General features: G+C 36.7%; 1 protein-coding gene across 1 annotated transcript in view; it reads right to left on the reverse strand.

Annotated features, from left to right (window-relative positions):
• Positions 1 to 21,787, reverse strand: part of LOC145986588 (uncharacterized) — a 72,816-nt gene that overhangs the window by 20,396 nt on the left and 30,633 nt on the right. The window contains exons 12-14 of the mRNA XM_083120767.1: positions 18,925 to 19,024; positions 18,195 to 18,282; positions 13,123 to 13,250 (exon numbers count right to left, since the gene is read on the reverse strand). Coding sequence (XP_082976893.1) covers positions 13,123 to 13,250; positions 18,195 to 18,282; positions 18,925 to 19,024 — 316 coding nt within the window. The remainder of the gene's footprint in view (positions 1 to 13,122; positions 13,251 to 18,194; positions 18,283 to 18,924; positions 19,025 to 21,787) is intronic.

Consider the following 21,787-nt stretch of genomic DNA (forward strand, 5'->3'; position numbering starts at 1 on the left):
CCACAAACATGGCAGCTATGTGCATCCTGACATCACATGAAATCCCACCTATAGGTAAACATAATAGTAAGGATGTATGAGCAAGTGATTGATTGATAGGTGACTGTGAGATGAATATTCAACAGGTGATCAATGGAGTGACTAGTGATTGATCGATCTATGGATAGGTGATTGAATGAGTGAGAGGTGATTGATAGGAGAACATGTAAGAAGTTGATGGTGATAAACATGCAGAGCTGGTCACATGACAGATATGAGGAAGTAGTCCTAATTAATGAGAGTGTGGGTTGTGTAAGAGTCATGGGAGTGTCAACATGCAGATGTGTTGCAGCTGTGGAAGTTCCCTGCAAGTATGGGAAGTTCAATAGATGTCGAGGCGTGGACAACTGCGATGATCTGTGGGCAGAGCTGCAGCTGTCCGACATAGCTAATTATGAGTGGGAATCTGGTGTCACGTACACAAACTGCGTTGCTATTCTTTGAAATAAAGGACCATAGATGGCAGCAGGTAAGAGGAACAATGGTTATAAAAGATGCTGCATAAATCAGTTTGGAAAGTGGGTAAGAGATGGCACCACCCAGGAGAACTTATACGATTGTAAATAGAGATAACGGAAAGAGCAGATGTGATGAAATAACAAATGTATATATTAATACTAATTATAAGGAAATAAATAAATAAGTTTAACATAATAACAGGATATAAATAAGGAGAAAAGGGGAATTATCATTTAGTAATGGCATAAGCGATTAATATACAAAAGTAACGAAGTCGAATTGCAATTTCGATTTGGTGTCTATTACAGTTCCCACGAACTGAGAGTTTCGTGCGGCTTTTGGGTTGTTTTCCCAAGGTGTAGCGCCATTTCTCGGCAGCACCCAAGCACATTTGGAAGCGCATACATTGTAGCTCCAAGTTAAGGTTAGCGCCGGCTAGACGGCGATCTTTAACTAACCCCTTTCTCTTTGTTTATTTGGAAGATCGATATTTACGTCAATCGGTATAAAGGGATGCCAAAGAAACGAGGAAAGAGAGGAGGTAGAAAAACAAGAGAATCAATTTTGGCAAGACGAGTAAGGGAAGGAGATCCACAGACAAATGATCCACAGACAAAGAATAATCCAGACAGCAAGGATATAAAGTGTTCCTTAGAAAAATCAAGGAACGAAACAAAAGATGTAAATAAAAAGTAACAAAAGGATGAGGAATAAACATGTAAATATATAGAAGAAGGAATATTAGCGATTATAAGAAGAAGAAACCTTATTAATTGCAAGAAGAAGACAATTTAATTATTAAATACAAGGAGAAGAAGATTCATTAATTATAAGAAGAAGAGGCCATAAGAAGAAGATGCCATACTGATTATAAGAAGGAAAGGCCATAAGAAGAAGATGCCATATTGATTAGAAGAAGAAGAGGCCATAAGAAGAAGATGCCATATTGATTATAAGAAGAAGAAGTCCGAAGAAGATTGGTTAGTATTAATAAAAAATAAAAATAGAAGATAATTACTGTATGAAAAGACTTCAAAAGTTATTTAATATTTGTACATAATTAATCAAGAATATAGTACGAATTGTACCCTCAGTAGTGGGTTAAATCTGTTGTTTCTTTCCATATATTTTGTAGCGTAAGTAACCCTGATCTGTGCCCCGAGGTATCTCATTGTCTCTCCCCTGTGCTAAGCTGGTAGGTGTTTACGCGAGGGACGTGGCACCGTTTAATGGCGACCAACGTGAGGGGCTCGATACAGACCAGAGGTTGAAATGACGCGAAGAATAAGAATTTGGAAAGATAAGTAAAGCAAAAATGGAAGAAGGAAAATATATATGTTGTGGCGAAGAAGGAAATAAGGAAGAAATAATACAGTGTAAGATATGTGAAGAAATGAAACACTGGTTATGTAAAGGAATCCGGAAAGAAAAATATGAGAAGATATGTGAAAGGGGAGAAGGGTATGAATGCAAGGAATGCAGGAAAGTAAAGTTAAAGGAAGGAAAGAAAGAAGAACAAAATACGATGGAGATGTTGATGAAAATGATGATGGAAATAAAAGAAAGTCAAGATCACAACAGCAGAAGGTTAGAAGAGAACAGCAAAGAAGTTAAAGAAAGGTTGGAAGAAAATAATCGAAAAATAGAAGAGAACAGCAAAGAAGTTAAAGAAAGGTTGGAAGAAAATAATCGGAAAATAGAAGAGGTAGTAGAAGTGTGCGAAGAAAACAGGAAAGCATTTGAGAGAAAGATAGAAGAAATGATGAGGATGTCAGATGAGAGACATGAAGAGACTAATAGAAAGATCGAAAAGGAAGCTTCAAGAGTGAATGAAGAATGCCAGCAGAGGAGTACAGGTTTAGAAAACAAAATTTGGGCAAATAAGAAGCAGATAGATATTAACATCTCCAAAATAGATGCAGTAGAAAATAGAGTAGAAGAGATGAAAATTGTGACAGAAGAAACAATAGTAAAAGAAACTTTGAAATTCAGAGAAATGATAATTAGAGAAAGACAAGAAGTTAGGTAAGAATTAGAGGAGAGTAATAACAAAATACAAACCCTCGAAAGTAAGATCGACAAAGGAAAGAAAGAGAATAAAGTACAATGGAGAGGAATAATCCCTAAAATAGAGGATATGAGAATAGAAGATAAACCAATAGGTTTCAATCGAGAAAGAAATGATGGAAAAGAAGAACATGAAAAGAGGAGAATAAAAAAGGAAAGCAGTAGCGATGAATCGACTACAGAGGAGGAAATAAAGCATAAAAGGAATAATCAGAGGAAGAAAAGGAAATGGAGAAGTAGTGAAGAAGGGAGCGACAATGGAAGATGGTTGGACAAAGTAAATGGAAGTAATTTGGAAGAGGGAAGATATAAGACAAGAATCCCTAAGCCTAATGAATTACAACACTTGCCCAAGTTTAATGGAAATATATCTGACAAGTGTCCACGAAAATTCCTGAAGGAACTAACAACTAACGTGAAGCTAATGAGAATACCAGGAAATATGATACTAGACTCAATCGAAGGATGTTTTGGAAAGTCTGCGGCAGGCTGGTATCAGTTAAATCAGCACAAGTTTGGAACATTCGAAGAGTTTAGTAAAAGATTTTTGGAATATTATTGTAGTGAGGAAATTAAGGAAAGGCAATTGGAGACATTGAAAAGAAAATATATAGATTGGTCCAAGGTTGAGAGTTTGGAAGCACACACATGGGAAACATTAAGGAGTTTTAGAAATCTGAATGAAAAATGGAATGAGGAAGAGTTGGTTAGACAAGTGATACAAACACTACCAATATGGACGCAAAGAACGGTGGCCGTAGTAAAGATAAGGAAGGTGGAAGACTTGATTGACTACCTCAGAACAGATGACATGCTGAAAAGGACGCAAAGGTCATGGGATAAAGAAAAGGAAGGTAGATATTATCCTAAGAGGCATCATCCTGAAGAGGAACAACGTCCAGAGCAGAAATTCTGGAAACAAGAATTCGGGATTAGGAACATAGAAGTTAGAAAATGCATATAGATGGCAGCAGATAAATGAGGATTCGAGGAATGTGGAATCGGTCGAGAGGCTAAACTTGTAGAGCTCTCGCAGCAACTCCCAGGTGTGAGAGCAAAGGAAAATGATGAATATATGAAGGGAGAACATAAGATAAATGAAGAAGGAATTCTGAAGTAATTTTTAATTGCAGAGCCGAGTTTTGAAAACTTAAAACCTGGAAGATCATTGTATGTGGAAGCAGAAATAATTGAAATTAAAGTTAAATGCTTGATCGATTGTGGGAGTGTCGTCGAAGTGATGAGCTATAAATGTTGGCAGAGAATTAAAGAGAAATACCCACAAGCAAAATTAGACGCTTCTGAAAAAGACAAAGTCAGATTAGTTATGGCTGCGGGAAATGAAGAATACAAAATTCAGGGCACGGTACGCATCATGATGAGCATCAGAGGAGCTAATTTCGAAGTAAAATTTTTGGTGATAAAGGGTTTGAGGTGTGATATAATCCTAGGAGTACCTTTCTTAGAAAATTACAATGGGCACATACATATAAAAGAAAAACGGCTAAATCTAGAATCAATGGAGAACATGAAAGTAGATATCCCTATGGAAGATGAAATAAAAGGTTCCGAGAGCGAAATAGGCATTAGGAAGCAAAGTCTTGTATATCAGAAACATGATGCAGTGTATAAGAAGAAAGACTACGATGATATAATTAAAAATGAAAATGTAAAAGGTGAATATGAAAAAGAGGTCGAAATAGAAGACCATAAATACAACGCATCGAAAGAAGAAATACAAGCCAAAGTGAATGAGTGTCATTGGATCTCGGAAAATGAAAAAAAAAGATTTAAGATATATTTTGTTGAGACATAGGGGAATATTTAGCCAACGCCCAGGAGTGACGGATGTATACACCTATAGGATTGAGGTAGACACAGCGAGTCTAATAGTGTCAAAGCAATATCCTATACCCTTTGCAAAGAGAGAAGCGGTAGAAAAGGAATTGAAGAAATGGTTAAGTTGGGGGATAATAGAGAACTCTAATAGCGTACACGTAAGCCCAATGCACGTGGTAGATAAACCAGACGGAGGAGTGAGGCCCGTACTGGATTTAAGGGACCTAAATAAACACGTGCTACTTCCCAGAAATCAAGTAGAGAGAATAAATGAATTACTACACACTTTTTCAGGCAGCATATACTTCACATCATTTGATATGACTCTGGGATATTTTCAAGTAGAAATAGAAGAAGAGTCTAGGAAATATACAGCGTTTCGATATGGGTCAAGATTATTTCAATTTAGAAGGCTTCCATATGGTTTAAATTTGTCAGTATCAGCTTTTATGACGGCTCTAAATAGAATATTTAGTATAGAAACAAGAGAATGGCTTGCTATATATGTGGATGATATGTGTATACATACAAAAGATTGGGAGACACACATAGAAAAAATAGATTGGGTATTAAGCAAATTGGCAGAAGCAGGATTAACTGTCAAACTGGAGAAATGCTCTTTTGCAAGGAAGGAAATACGTTTCCTAGATCATATAGTATCTGGAGGTGAAATAAAGATGTGCCCAGACAAAAATGACGCAATAAGCAAGTTCCCAAGGCCAAACACAAGGAAACAACTTCAAAGATTCCTGGGAGTATGTAATTGGCGATCGAAATTTATACACAATTTCCCAAGCAAAGCCAAGCCATTGTACGAACTTCTAAGAAAACATATAAAATGGAAATGGGAAGGAGACGAAGAGGAGGCTTTCCAAAGACTTAAGCAAGACCTTATACAAGCGCCAGCCATAAGCCAACCTGATTTTGGGAAAATGTTCTTTTTAGGCATAGATGCATCGAACATTGGATTGGGAGCATACCTATTTCAGAGAAATGACTCCAACGAAGAGAATGTGATACAATATGCTAGCAGAAGCTTGAAGAACTTCGAAAGAGCATATACTATAAGTGAGCTAGAGTGTTTGGCGATAATATTTGGAATAGAAAGGTTCTCTGCATATCTGAAAGGCAGAAGATTCAAGGTGGTATGTGATCACAAGAGTCTAGTTTGGTTAAATTCTGCAAGACAGTGGAATGCAAGGCTTACGAGATGGGCAATATTACTGCAACAGTACAGTTTCGATGTTATAGATATAAAAGGAAAGGTAAACCATGTTGCAGATACTCTAAGTAGAGCACCTTTAAAGAGAAATCAGGAACCAGAGGAAGTGATTAGGCTAGAAATCAAAGCTATCGCTGAGGAAGAAGTAAATGGTATTAAAGAAGAGGAATGGTGAGTTGGAACAGATGAATGTTGAAGAAAATTTTTCCTTGCATACGAAACTTCTCAGAAGGAAAAAAATTACCCAGAGGAGGGGAATTTTGTGTCACGTACACAAACTGCGTTATTATTCTTTGAAATAAAGGACCATAGATGGCAGCAGGTAAGAGGAACAACGGTTATAAAAGATGCTGCATAAATCAGTTTGGAAAGTGGGTAAGAGATGGCACCACCCAGGAGAACTTATACGATTGTAAATAGAGATAACGGAAAGAGCAGATGTGATGAAATAACGATTGTATATATTAATACTAATTATAAGGAAATAAATAAATAAGTTTAACATAATAACAGGATATAAATAAGGAGAAAAGGGGAATTATCATTCAGTAATGGCATAAGCGATTAATATACAAAAGTAACGAAGTCGAATTGCAATTTCGATTTGGTGTCTATTACAGTTCCCATGAACTGAGAGTTTCGTGCAGCTTTTGGGTTGTTTTCCCCAGGTGTAGCGCCATTTCTCGGCAGTACCCAAGCACATTTGGAAGCGCATACATTGTAGCTCCAAGTTAAGGTTAGCGCCGGCTAGGCGGCGATCTTTAACTAACCCCTTTCTCTTTGTTTATTTGGAAGATCGATATTTACGTCAATCGGTATAAAGGGATGCCAAAGAAACGAGGAAAGAGAGGAGGTAGAAAAACAAGAGAATCTATTTTGGCAAGACGAGTAAGGGAAGGAGGAGAAATAATACAACCTCCAATCATCAATTATGATCCACTGGGTATTTTGCACGACGTTTCTAAACAAGAACGTGGATATAAGTTGCAGCACATAGATATACATACTATCCCAGGGAATGTATACAAAGATATAAAGGGAAGCTCATTTAATGATCCACAGACAAAGAATAATCCAGACAGCAAGGATATAAAATGTTCCTTAGAAAAATCAAGGAACAAAACAAAAGATGTAAATAAAAAGTAACAAAAGGATGAGGAATAAACATGTAAATATATAGAAGAAGGAATATTAGCGATTATAAGAAGAAGAAACCTTATTAATTGCAAGAAGAAGACAATTTAATTATTAAATATAAGGAGAAGATTCATTAATTATAAGAAGAAGAGGCCATAAGAAGAAGATGCCATACTGATTATAAGAAGGAAAGGCCATAAGAAGAAGATGCCATATTGATTATAAGAAGAAGAGGCCATAAGAAGAAGATGCCATAAGAAGAAGATGCCATATTGATTATAAGAAGAAGAAGTCCGAAGAAGATTGGTTAGAATTAATAAAAAATAAAAATAGAAGATAATTACTGTATGAAAAGACTTCAAAAGTTATTTAATATTTGTACATAATTAATCAAGAATATAGTACGAATTGTACCCTCAGTAGTGGGTTAAATCTGTTGTTTCTTTCCATATATTTTGTAGCGTTAGTAACCCTGATCTGTGCCCCGAGGTATCTCATTGTCTCTCCCCTGTGCTAAGCTGGTAGGTGTTTACGCGAGGGACGTGGCAGTGGTAAGGTTGACAAATGGTTGAACCTTGAACAGGATGCAGCCAATGTAGGTCAGAGTGTCAGGTTGCTAGGAGATGCGATCGATACTGTGAGAAGAGACACAACTGGTGGTCTTGGAACCCAAACAAGTCTCAACACATTTTTCTGGGTGTAGTTATCTGGCAGGTGGAATAGGAGAGTTTCCCACACTGGTATCGACAGCAGCTGCATATATTGGAGCAGAAAAAGTGAGAATCCAGAAGGTATAAAAGTGTGAAGTCGAAGCTGCAGAGACATTGACAGAGATATCGCCTTTCAATTCGAAAGGTCAGTGAGTATTGGGTAGTACTGAAGAATGATTGTTGGTGAAGTATTTGAAAGAGGAAACTGAAGTTTGAATATGTGTAATTGAAGGGAGAACATGTGGATAGATTGATTGAGTTTGTGTTTAAGTCCACTTTATGCACAGGCAGGTTAATCGGGACTGGACCCACAGTTTAAAGTGGTATCCAAACCACTATGTGCCTCCACCAGGATTCGAACCCAGGAACCTTTGCAAATGTTATGGAAAGAGAACCTGTGAGTAAGTGAAGGTATTTGGAAAAAGTGACTCTACATCGCTCGATCCACTGTCCTTGTAAAAATATGGAACTAATCGATTATCTGCATTTCGGGTACAGTCGGTATCATTGTGCTAATGGTAGGTGTAGTCAGCATAGAATGAATATGGTTCGTCAGGAAGGCAAGATGTTGTTTATACCTATGGAATACAGGTTGAGACTACCTACTAGTTATTTTTGCGTGCATTGTAAACAGTTTAGTTACAAAAGTACTCGCAACCATACAACCTGTTTTGCCTTCAACGATGGACGTGAATGTAATTTCAGAGGAGAATATTAGTTATACATTTATTTATTTTGTTTTTGTTGTAGGTTGTTGTGAGGTTCTATCTGTCTATGTGTGTACGTGATGAGTTCTGAACAAGAATGGATACTTTTTTGCATGGATGTGGAATACAAGATGCAGGATGAGGTGTTAATAAGCATGGAGTGTAGGGATGGACATGTTGATATGTCATTTGTACCATGTATTGTTGTGGTTAGTGATTTTGTGCAGAGAAACGGCAACGAAATGTGTGAGTTATCTCTTTCTCACAAACATCTTGCACAGTATTTTCATTTCAGTTTTATGACTCAGGATATGTCGGTGATAAGAGAATTGTAGGAAAAAGTGGAGAGGGGGGGAGGCTGTTTATTGGAATATCCGGTCGACAGAAAATAATATACGTGTGAAGAGAGGGCGAAAATTCAGTTGGGGAAGCGATATAGTTTGACTGTACCTTTCGGGAGTTATATCATATAGCTGGATATGTTTGTATTAGGAAAAGTGGAACGGCATGTAATTGCTTGCTACGGGGCATATCAAAATTACTAAAATGTGGACACAGGCAGGATGGATACAGTGAACGTGGCCACCAAGACTGCAAATCTGGAATGTATGTATGGAGTGTATAGGGATAGTTCGTAGGTACAATTAACCACAGATCGAAATCTTGTGAGTCTGTTAGCAATGATTGTGGGCAAGGGTTTACCTATTCTTGAGTTTATGCACTGTCTCTTTCACATACGTGGACAGATACAAGCTGGAGAAGATGTGGTGAGGAAGAAACTAGTCTAACAACCTATTTTTCTGCCTGGACAGAGGAGGGGCAAAAAACCGAAAAGCAGCAGCAGCAGAAGAAAACAAGATGGAGGAGAAAGAGGGCCAGGGTGAGAGCAACAGTAGGAGAAAGCAAGAGTTGGTGCTATTGGAGGACAGAAAGGAGGGTATGTTATTCCCAGGAGCATCTGACCTGTTTGACTGCTAAGAAAAAACATGGTGAGTATAAAATGGATGAAAGAAATATACTTACCAGGTGTAGATGGGGGTGATGTAAAGATGTGTGCATTCAGCCGGACATGTACACCGCCCTGCCGATAATTTATGTGCGGGGCTGAGAGAATGGATTGACAATAGGTAAATAGGAAGGTGATCCTGCAGAATAACAGGAAAACGGTTAAGAGGTGGGAACACGAGGGTAGTGTGGAGGGGAGAAAGGAGGAGAGGATAAATGGGGAGATGGAGGAGGAGAGGTAGATAGAGGGTGTGGGATGGGATTAGGAGGATACCCCCAGATAATAAGCCTAGTGTTTGGCACATAGCAGGTGATCATGGGTCATGCAGTTATAACAAGAAATGTTATAATGAACATATTTGTATGTACTTATTTTAGTGTACTTCAATAATTCACGTTTACTTTTGGTAAATTTCATCAAAGCTGCCACACTACGTTTATCATTCTGTTGGTGGACTTTCTAGTTATAATCTTGTACACGAAAAGACAACAGTGTAAGGAACGGTTAAAGGAATGATTCATATAATCGGTTCACATACCATACGGGATTACGGTTTCCGGGCCGATTCTGGACAGAAAAAATGTTGTGTTGATTATGTGAGTAATGTGATATTCTAATAAGTAGATTTAAGTGAAAACTCTAACTTAACGAGTGAATTTGAAGCAGCGGAGTTCGAAACATTGAACTTATTACGGCGAATCGAAGAGCGGACTCGTTTGTTGACGAACGGGTAAAAGATCGATTCAGTAGGTTCGTTCGTCCGGGAAAAGGAAGATGGAAAGCCCATAAGGTTTGTTCGGACAAGAATATCAAGGAATATCCGAACATCTGGAAATTTGCCATGCAATCCATATGGCGTAAATGATCCATAAAGGTTCAGGAAACATAGAACGCAAAGAATATCAGTTCACCAAGTAAGGATACAGCCGATATTTGATGACTTTGTTGTGCAAGTGATCTACGGATCGTGGTTCGAGCATTGGCTGTAAGTACCAAACTTTATATATTAAGTGCACCCAGACGTCTGTAGGAATAACTGCATTAAAGATTTCTACTTCGCAAAATATGCTAGCATTCGTGTGCGTCGTTAATGGCCATTAATCTGTATGCATCGCACCGTTAGTTTGAGCGGGAAAGCAGCGCGTGGGGTAGCCATATTGGCGTAAAAATACAGCTGATCAGCAATTGCAAACTGTAAATCGTTAAACGTAAATATTCGTTGAATATTCTACTTAATGCACACAATTCATATTATTACTATGTTGTCAGAGTTTTGTTAGCTGAACGAGGGTAAAACATTGTGCTGCATATAGATATAACTATGCCTGCTGTAAGCACGAAAAGTTGAAGTTTTGTAGAAGTGTTTCAATATTGAATACACGATCTATTAAGGACTAAATAATTAATGTAGGTTCAAGCGAGGTATAAACAAAGTTCTGTTATTGAATTTCTTTAATAATATCCACAAAAGTAATCGATAGAATTTGTCGAATTAATTGTGCTGGATTATTAGGTCATGAGATGACAGCCTAAAACAGCTGATTCATTGTATCACATTTTCTTTTGTTATTTTAGTCACAGGGAGTAATAATTTTCTTCAAGTTGAATGAAACAATATGTAACCTGCTATAGGGCACAGTAGGTAAATTGAATGCCATAAGTACTGAAAATTAGTTTATTGGTTTATTTTCTCTCTAGTAATAATAAAATGTATTAATATCTCATTTCATTGTGTTGACATTTATCAAAACAAAGGCTCCTTCTGTGCATTATGAATATACATATATGAATTAATGTAAATGTTGCTTTTCAGGAAGAAGTTCATTTTGTGCTGGTCACTTAAGTATGAATAATGCCCAGTAATATTTTGACAGTTGGGTTATCAATTAGGTCAGGCTAAAGGGTTATGTTCACTGAAGTTCAGATCTTAATCTATGCACACAGCCTCCCTTGGTAACTTTTCTTGAGGCCCAGTCTTCTGTACATCAGCTGATATTAACACAAGCGAGTCAGGTCCAAGAGAGAGGGTAAAATTGTATGGTGAATCAAAATTTTATCAATTGGAATGGGAATTGTTGTTTACTATTCAGTTTTTCATGAACCGTAAATAGTATGCGAGTTATTCAGTTTCACATATAGGGTGAACTGATGTAAATTGGCACTTCAATCACAGAAAATACAATTTCAGTTGGGTGTAACTTACTTGTTTCTCTATCAATTTCATGTAATTGAATGAAGTGAACATGTATGCAAATTTTTACTTTATTGCTTAGTATGCCTATTGATACGTAATCCTGTAGATTACCAGAGTAATGGGTACATTGAAATTGTGGGCAGAATTAAACTAATTTCAGTGTTCATCTAAATGGGATTGTTTGTAATGTGGTAGTTTCCATTTAGCATACCTATTCATCAAGGCGACGAAACTCCCATAGTGTGTACTGGCACACGTTGAGTACGTCACACAGTGAACAATGCTGTCCCGGTCCTCCACACAGACATTGTTGTGTGTTACGGTGTTAGGACAACACCCTGGAAAATGACCCTGGAATTGGTCACATATTGTGTGTTCACGGGGTAGGTAGTGGACGGTGCCGTTCCGGTTCATCAGACAGATGTTGTACAACACAATCTTATCCCCGACCTCGACAGGTTCTAGGAGAAGGGTTACCGCTGTCGGGACTTGGGAACAGTAAATGTGGAATGTGCTAAATAATGTGGTAATAAGAAAATTTAAAAAATGTGTTGATTTATTAATAATAGTGAATAATAGTTTTCATTGTAGCCATCAGTACTGGCATCGTTTCTGGGAAACTCTTGCATACCATCGTCGACCCCGTCACAAAGTGTTGCATCTAAAAAAAAAAGTGACTCTTGAGATATTTCATCTACGTGTAGTATATGGTGATCCACACAATCTGGCGGTTATATTAAGTTTTTTAGAGTTTGTCAAAGTGTAGTATCTCAACCTTTTGTGAAAAAGTTATTGTCACAAACTGTCGTATCTTGAGTTATGTCCCTTTGTGAAGAAAATTTTCCAGCACAAACTGAGATACGACTGCTTGGCCCCTTGTTTGTAAAGACAATTTTTCTCAATGGAAAGTAAATCTTTTTTATGTTGACCAAATTGTTGCAAGTAAAAGGTTTTTACTTTGTCGGAAATCGAAAACTAAACCCCAAAAACCTTTACAGCCATAACAGTTGTACTTATGTTCATTGTTTACAGAGAGCTATTGACAGCAGCACCGACAGCAGCACACCTAGTGGCGATTTAGGAAAAAACAACAGAAACGCGCCAAGAAACAACACAACGAATTCCAACGAGGAAGGTGTCAGTGGTTACCGAAATTAATAGAAAATAATGTAAAACATCTTCGCGGAAAACGTGAGTACCTTAATTATCTATTACCGCGTCTCTCATTCCCATACTATGAAAGTTATTTGTGTGTTCACAAATTCCAGGAAACTGCACATGTTGTAAAAGATGATTTGCTAACTACACTTTCTCGGTATACAAGTACTAAAGGCTGTAATTCTTGCAAATGGTATGAAGTATTCATCACCTTATCAGCATCTGTAATCCAAAGAGAAAAATGGGAAGGGGCAGAAGACATGAAGATGAATTTATCAGTAATTACAACTTATTATAAAATATGTTCAATCCTGATAAGGAAGTAAAATTAATTATCACTATACACTATTTATATTAGATATTATAGGATTTCTGGGGCTTCAACCTCCCGGGGCTAAAGTGTACACCCAATATCCACCATTGGTTACGATACAAAATAAGCTTTTGTGTTATCTGCACTGGCAATGGATCTACAATGATTTTCACTGCTCTTAAACACCATAAAATATATAAAATTACACAATACACTGTGGCATTGTTATTTGTCTAAGTTTTATTCCTAATGTAATATTTGAAATACTTACTTGGTCGCCCCACATCCAATCCTTGCCTCGCACAACTCGAGATCCTACTGTCAATCTTTCTGCTAGTTCCTGTCCAGTTAGAGCATCTGTAGTAGTCTGATTATCAATGGAATTTATTGGCTTGGAGTCTTTAACATATTAGAAAATTTGATATCAACAATTTTGCTTGTAATGATTAATTTAACTAATCATCATTAATTAAATTAACCATAATCTGTACATACAATAGAAACGGTTATGATATGAGAAAATTATGCTGAAAAATATCAGGCGTATTGCAAGATTTGGTTATTTTAGAATGTTTGAAATTTGATCGTTCATAATTATTTTATTTATTATTTAAATCAAATATAGCCTATTTTCCTTATATCTTATCTTGTCCATGTATTCATGTCTTTGGCAACATATTTGTTCAATTTTTATTTTATATTCTATTGTATTGAAATTAATTTAAATTCTTTTTCTACAACTCAACAGCAATATATTTTCATAGAGCATGATTCAATATAACTACCACTTTTTTAAGTCACTAAAACATTCAACATAATAACACAACAATAATATATATATATATATATATATATATATATATATATATATATATATATATATATATATATATATATATATATATATATATATATAAATCAAAGAAGGTAAAAGGAAACACCGATGATGCTATGAAATTAGCGAAAATTTTGAATTTTTCTACTGTCCGGTGAGTGTTTCCTTTTACCTTCTTTGATTTTTACTTAGCCCTTTTGGCCCTCCTTGCTTTTATCCTATATATATATATATATATATATATATATATATATATATATATATATATATATATATACACACATACACACACACACATAATAGGAGAATGAGTTGTCATTACCAGTGTCTCATCAAAAGTAATGAGCAACGTTTTTTTTCTAAATTATTATGTTGAATTATTGAAAAACCAAGCACATAAACTTAATCTGCAGACTTTTGTTGAAATTTCCAAATAATCCCCACTTATTTGTCCCAGAATCAGTTTGGCGATATCAATCCAGTCTCCAGTTGTAGAAATTATTTTCAGAAGGCTTGAACATGCATCCTTACTTCAAATGGCTTTACATGTGTAAATAACACACTGGTAAACAAAATTGCATAAATCCAGGAACCTAAGACTACCAAGAAACCATTCTACCACACAACAATGTACAGGTAACATAATTAAATACTATCGGATTGAAAATCATGAATACTTGAGTTTAAACTCAATTAAAAATTAACCAGTAAACCTACATAAAAACGAGTTTCATCAAAATTTTGCTTATCGAATAATGCAATAAGCTTTGATAACCAATTTTTTTCAAGTATGCCTTCAATTCTTTATCGTCGTGAGAACAACAACCATTCTCGTTGAAATTCTATAAATAAAAAACTTGCTAAATCTTGATAAAATTTAAATACAGTGTATGTAGAAATGTTTTAAATACAATTCTTAAATTTTAGATATTTTAAATTAGCCAAGAAAACATCCTTCTGAATTTTCTGAAAAAACTTTTCTTCAGTACTGGATAGTCCTAAAAGTATGAACTTGTTTTTATTTTTTAAAGCTCTTTGCAGCTGTTGATAAAAACCCATTATCAATGTCAATTCACATTGCGAAACTGAATTTATACAGATTATTATTCAATGGAGTAAAGATGTGTGTTAAATGTGGCAACACTGCACATGCTGTTATACAGCGATGTCTGTTGAACTGTGGAAACTGCAGGCTGTCCCTGCATGCGGTGTTGCCACGTTCCACACACGTTGGATAAAGATCTGTATAACACTGTTTTCGCAATGTGAATTGTTAATGACAATGGGTTTTAAAAACAGCTGCAAAGAGTTTCAAAACAAGACTAGATCGTATTTGTAGGTCAATTTAATACTAAGTGGTTTGAGTTTGTTTTATAAATCCACTTTATGCACAGAAAGGCTAATAGGGACTGGACCTACAGTTTAAAGTGGGATATGGACCCTTATGTGCCCCCACCAGGTATTGAACACAGGACTCCTTGAACACAAGGTGATGACGTTAGCACTGTGCTATCGGGGAGGCCCTATTTAATACTAAGATTAAGTTGCTTCACAAAATTCACAGCAACATACACAGGCTGTCCAAAAAGTAGCGGGACTGATTGTTTCTAGCCAAGGGGAAGGGGTGAAGGGTGGCCTCCATGGGCAGGGACATTGGTGCAGGATGTCAGGTATACGATGTGACCTGGCTAAGTTGCCTCTTTGTCTTTGCAGAGTGTGGATCATGCCCGGAGTGAGTAGTTGTTTTGTGGTGTCGTCAGGAATCAAGATGCAGCACACGATTGAACAACGGCATGCGATCAAGTTTTGTGATAAACTGAAAATTTCTGGTGCTGAGACTCTTGCCATGATCCGTGAAGCCTATGGGGAGGATACCATGTCCAGAACACGAGTCTTAAAGTGGCACAAGAAGTTTAAAGAAGGAAAGGGGGGGGACGTCAGGGACAAGTAATGTGCAAGATGTTCATTAACAAGCCAAAATGAGGAAAATGTGGCAAAAGTGAAAGAACTCTTGGACTCTGATCGACGTCTTAGTGTTAGAATGATAGCGGAAACATAGAATTTACTGAAATCCAGTGTGCATTCAATTGTGTCAGACAATTTGAAGATGAGGAAAGTGTGTGCCAAATTGGTTCCAAAGGTTTTGTCCGGACAACAGAAGGAAACCCGTATGTCGATTTATAACAAACTGTTGGAATGTGTGGAGCTTGATCCTGATTTTTTGGACAATGTGATAACCGGTGATGAGACATGGGTATCCGAGTATGATCCCAAGACGAAAAGACAAACTGCTGAGTGCCACACAAGCAACTCACCTCACCCAAAAAAGGCCCGCATGAGCAAATCAAAAGTGAAATCAATGCTCATCATCTTCTTTGACTCAAAGAGCGTAGTCCACAGGGAGTTTGTACCTGCCAGACGAACAGTGAACGGTCAATTTTACATCGAAGTGCTCGAGCGTTTGAGGTTAAGGGTCCGTTGCATCCGAAGGGAGATCGTTCATACCTGGATTCTCCACCATGACAATGCGCCGAGTCACATGTCACTATGCGTAAGGGAGTTTCTAGCATAGCACAATGTGGTAATGCTGCCTCAGCCTTCCTAGAGTCCAGACCTGGCCCTGCCTGACTTTTCTCTTCCCTCGGCTGAAATGGAACCTGAAAGGATATCATTATGGGACAATGGAAAGAGTGCAAGCAGCTTTGATGCAGTGCCTGAAGGAGATTCTGGTTACAGACTCCCAGGGAGTGTATCAAGCATGACAGGAGCACTGGCAACGTTGTATTGATGCAGAAGGATCTTATTTTGAAGAATTTTAACCCATTGTACATATATCTGCAATATATTTTTTTCCTGAATGTAGTCCCGATAAAATATCTGAAAATTAAAGAATTGCCTGCACTGTATTTAAATTTATAGAATTTAAAAGAGAGTGGTCATTTGGAAAGTTAAAACAGAACACCTTTTTGTTCTCATGACGATAAAAAATAAAAGGCATGCTAAAAAAATTGGTTGCCATATCTTAATGTAGAACTGAATGAGCTAAATATTTTATATAACTCACTTTCATGTAGGTCTAATGGTTAATTTTCAATTGGAGTTCAAACTAGACTATCCATAATTTTTAATCCGATATTAGAAACTGTATTCTCATGAAACAGATTTTGTTCAAGAATAATTTGGCGTTACTCTGCAATATGGTGTATTGCAGACACGTCAGATAAAATTACATAGATACTACCTAAGAGAAAATTCAAGGAAACTTCCTTGATCTGTCTTCGTCATTTGATGTAATAAAAGATCATCACTTGAATGTGTCAAGATAAAAATGAAAATACCATATATTGTTAAATCAGTTGATGCATTTAAAGCAAGCATTTGAAATACTTCAAATTCTATGATGAGCTTCTGTGTGTGTGTTCTGCATGTAGGCCTGCAGTAGCCGTGGATCCAGAGGGAGTGTGTTAGGATTGATCACCCCTCCCAACTGCTAGGTTGTTGGACATATTATTATACCTAATATTTGTATATATGTATATTTGAAGACTCAACGTTCTGTTCTTTATCACAAAGCCTAACAGGTTCAAGAATATGTTAAAACTTTGATTTAAGCCCACTTTATACTCACCACAAGTTAATAGGAACTGGTGCTACAGTTTTCATTTGAATCTGATCCACTGTGCAATATGCCTTTTGAAAGAATAGGTTTTGGTTTCTCTGTTTATTTGCTTTACTTCTCATATTTTATCTTTCAGTTTGCAGTATAAATGGGAGGAATTATGATAATGACATGCAATAATAGCCATCTATTCCAGCCCTATACCCTGTCCCACCTATCTCTGGAGCAAGGCCACCCATAGTGACAGAGAAGGGGGGGGGGGGCATCAAGTGGGCAGAGCAAAGCAGTACACACTGCTGGGAGACTGGAAAATGCAGTTGCTTTCACCCATCCACACAATACCGTTCGTTAATGTGTTCATTGGTGGATTGCAGAGACTTGTTTTCATTCGTCTGTTCCAGACATATCTGGGAAAGAGTGCAGGCCCCTATTTTTACAAAACAACAATCTATAGAACATGTATGTTAGCTTGGTTCTAACGTCCTCGCCTTGTAATCAAGAGGTGGGTTTGCGTATTCCCAATTTAAACTGTAGGTCCATCTCGATAAGTCTATCTGCATATAAATCGAACTTATAATCAAAACCAAACTCAAAAACCAAACTCAAGCAATTGCAGATGAATATTGATTCTTGGTGAGGTGAGGTATCCAACCGAAATTCTCTCCTCTCAACTGTAAGTTCTGGATCCACCACTGACCTGCAGTTACACATAGCAAGAAGTAAAACCATTGCAGGTACATATAATTTACAATCAAATATATCAGGGTAATAAATTATTAAGCCTAATAAAATAACATATTTTTCTATCTACCGCATTAAATGCAGATTTTTAAACACAATCTAACCAAAACATTTTTATAAAATAAATAAGTTAATATGTTATATTTACCGAGCTGTTTCAAGTCGTTTATTTCCATTGTAAGATTTTGAATTAATCTATCAAAATCTGCTGGGCAATTATTGGACTTTGAGGCTACCTGAAAAGCATCGAATAAACTATAAGGTAATTTGTAAGTCAATGTAGTATTTTATAAAGTAAAGATAGTTTGATATAAAAATATAAGTAACAGATAGTCCTGTTTCATTTTGACCTCTCTTGAGAGTATTATAACCAATTATCTTTTTGTTCTCATGTAAAATACTAGATAAAAAAAACTTTAAATGAATAAAATCCAAAAGAGATGAATATCATGTGAAATAAATTAGTATGGAGATTGGAAAAATGCAGGCTCGACCAGGAGTCGAAGCCAGTGGAGGAGTAATGGCACAGTATGCCAGAGACCCAGGTTTGAGCCCTGGTTGAGCCTGCATTTTTCCCTGAAAATTCTACAAAGTACATCTCTTGTGTGCACCTGATATAATGAAAGTAAATTAGGTATTAATTTCCTCTATTTTCTATCAATTCAGTTTTCTTGGAACAAATTTAATAAATCATTTTTACAAGCACAAATTTATAAAGGAATTAGCTCAGTTTTATTAGTGATGATGTTATGAGTTTTCTTCATAAAAAATATTATGATGTAAATCTACAAGTATAATAGTGTGATCATTGATTTCTTTAATGTAGACTTTATTTATTTATTTTTAAAGGGACTACATAAAAAAATGCACTTTCTTACCTCTATAGCTTTAACGTCAAATTTAACTTCGTCCAAATTTGTTGCTATAACTGTCAGATGTCTAATGAGAGTTTGTAACTCCTGCTGCTGATCTCTTGAGCTTCAAACAAAAGTAAAGTGAAATTAAAAAGTGCGCCATAACAAAACGTGGAGTTTTAAAGCCAAAGTACGGTAACATAATTACTCACACAGATGGGTAAGTTACTTAAATAATAAAAGAAAGCAACGTGCTAAACTTACCGACAACATATTTTATATCTGGCTCCAAGATTTTTATCCAGGTTGGGGGAGGGGGAGCAAGCAATGACCCCCACCCCAAAAGCATTATTTCAGATTGAAATTAATGCGTTCCTGGGTGTCGGGTTTGCAGATGCATGTTGCATCCATCCAACTTTCAGGGGAGATTTCTTTTTCCTTTTCTCCACTTTTTTTATGGAAATATTGACACCTTATTAAATTAGTACTAACTAACTAACTAACTCTCTAGCCTTCTTAAACCCGAAGGTTCATGGCTGCAGCAACACAGGCCTTCCATCTTTCCCTATCTTGAGCAAGATCTATATACTCTTTTCCATCCCTACCGATTTCCCTTAGGTCCATCTCAACGTTGTCCCTCCATCTTCGTCTTGGCCTTCCTACAGGTCTCTTACCATCAGGTTTCCCAACAAGAATCCTGTAAACTCCTCTTTCCTCTCCCATTCGTGCCACATGGCCTGCCCACCTAAGTCTTCTGGATTTAATTATTCTAATAATATCTGTACATGAATACAAATTATGTAGTTCTAAATTATGTAACCTTCTCCACTCACCTGTCTCCTCATCCCTTTTAGGTCCAAAGATTTTCCTAAGGATCTTATTTTCAAATACTCTCAATTTATGTTCCTCTTTCAATGTAAGGGACCAAGTTTCACATCCATATAATACTACAGGCAAAATTACTGTTTTGTATATTTTAACTTTTAGTTTCTTAGATATTAAACGAGAAGACAAAAGTTTACGAAGAGAGATGTAACATGCATTTCCTGAATTAAGCCTACTTTTTATTTCCTCTTTAATATAATTTTCATTTGTTAATATTACTCCTAAGTATTTGAATTTGGAAACTGGTTCAAACGAGTTGTTATCAATAATTAGATTTTGATTATTACCTAACACTTGGTTTCGGCCTGTAAGCATATTTTTAGTTTTCTCTTTGTTAACTTCCAAACCTATCTCTTTAGCAGTTTTGAAAAATATTTTAGCATTATTCTTAATTGTATTCACATCATCCCCCAGTAAGTCTACATCATCTGCATATGCTAACAACTGAGTCACACCATTTAATTTTAGTCCTTCTTTAGTTTCTTTTACCTTCCTAACAGCATATTCTAAGGCAAAATTAAAGAGCAATGGAGATAATGCATCTCCTTGTTTTAACCCATCATGAATTGTAAATTAGTCAGATATATTAATACCCACACGAATTTTACTTTCTGTTTCACTGGTGCATATTTTTATCATACTAACAAGCTTCTTAGGTATTCCAAACTCTACTAATATATTTTAAATCACAAATTGCACGAAAAGAAGAAAGAGGCAAGAGAAGTAGTAAAGGAGGAAAGAAGAAAGTGGATGTAAGAATTGGCCAAAGTGCTACAAGAGGTCGATGAGAACAAGAAAGTATGGATTAGCAAGAGAAAGGAGAAGAGAAAGAGGAGATAGCTGCAACCTAAGGGATGCAAGGGGAAATGTTGTAGAAGAGGATGAAGAAATAAGGAGAATGTGGAGAAATCATTTCGAGAAATTGCTGAACGTGATAAAAGGAAATGAACTTGAAGAAGTGAAGGAAAAAGAAAACAGGAAGGGAAAAATGAATCTCACATGGAAAGAAGTGGAGGAAGCACTGAAGAGAGGTAGAGCACCTGGAGTATTTGAAGTATTATACTAAGGGCAGAAGTGATTGGTGTGCAGTGGCTGCACAGTGTTGAAAAAAGTGTGGCAAGAGAGTGAAGTGTCAAGAGATTGAACAAAGTGACTAATAGTTCCCATATTCAAGAAGGGTAACAGAAAGGAATGTAAAAACTACAGAGGAATAACACTTATGTGCCACTCAGCAAAGGTGTATGAGAAAATATTAGAATTTTGAATTGTGCTTCAGCACTGAGGCTATATTGCACACGTCACACTATAAGGGGTCCAGCCCTTTATCATAACAAAAATAAAAGCATGTCTGAAAACTAAAATTACCTTACCTTGGTTAAAAGCTAAGGCTAAAAAGGGTCCTCAGCACAAATAAGGACAAAACACAGGACGACACAGAATTATACTATCCATGGGTGCAGTCGCCAGAGCCTCGTTAGTCTGCAGTCCAGGGTCTACTACGTGTGAGTGAGGTTGACTATTGGGTGCACTACATGAAAGGAGCACCCCTTACACCCCGAGAAAATATTAGATAAATGAGTAAGGGAAGTAACAGAGCTGAACATGAGAGAGGAACAGCGTGGATTTAGAAGAGGCAGATCAACAGTAGATCTGATATTCACCATAAGGCAAATACAGGAAAGGCACTATACTATGAGTATGGAAATGATTTGATTATGGCATTCCTAGATATAGAAAAGGCATATGATAGCATGGGCAGAACAAAGATTTGGAAGGCTCTAAGAGAGAGTGGAGTCGAGGAAGAGATAGTGTGTAGAGTGCAGAGCACATACAAGGTCAACCAGAGCTGTGTAAAAATACACCAGTGGGAAGAACAGAGTGGACTAAAATAGGGAAGTGCTTTTTCCCCACTGCTCTTCATAATTACAATGGATGCAATTAACGAAGAGGTGGGGAAGAAGATAGGAGAGGAAGAGATGAAGGGCATGTTGTTCGCTGATGA

The sequence above is a fragment of the Lepisma saccharinum genome, chromosome 4 (genome assembly GCF_977018435.1).
Source record: "Lepisma saccharinum chromosome 4, izLepSacc3.1, whole genome shotgun sequence".
Lineage (NCBI taxonomy): Eukaryota > Metazoa > Arthropoda > Insecta > Zygentoma > Lepismatidae > Lepisma > Lepisma saccharinum.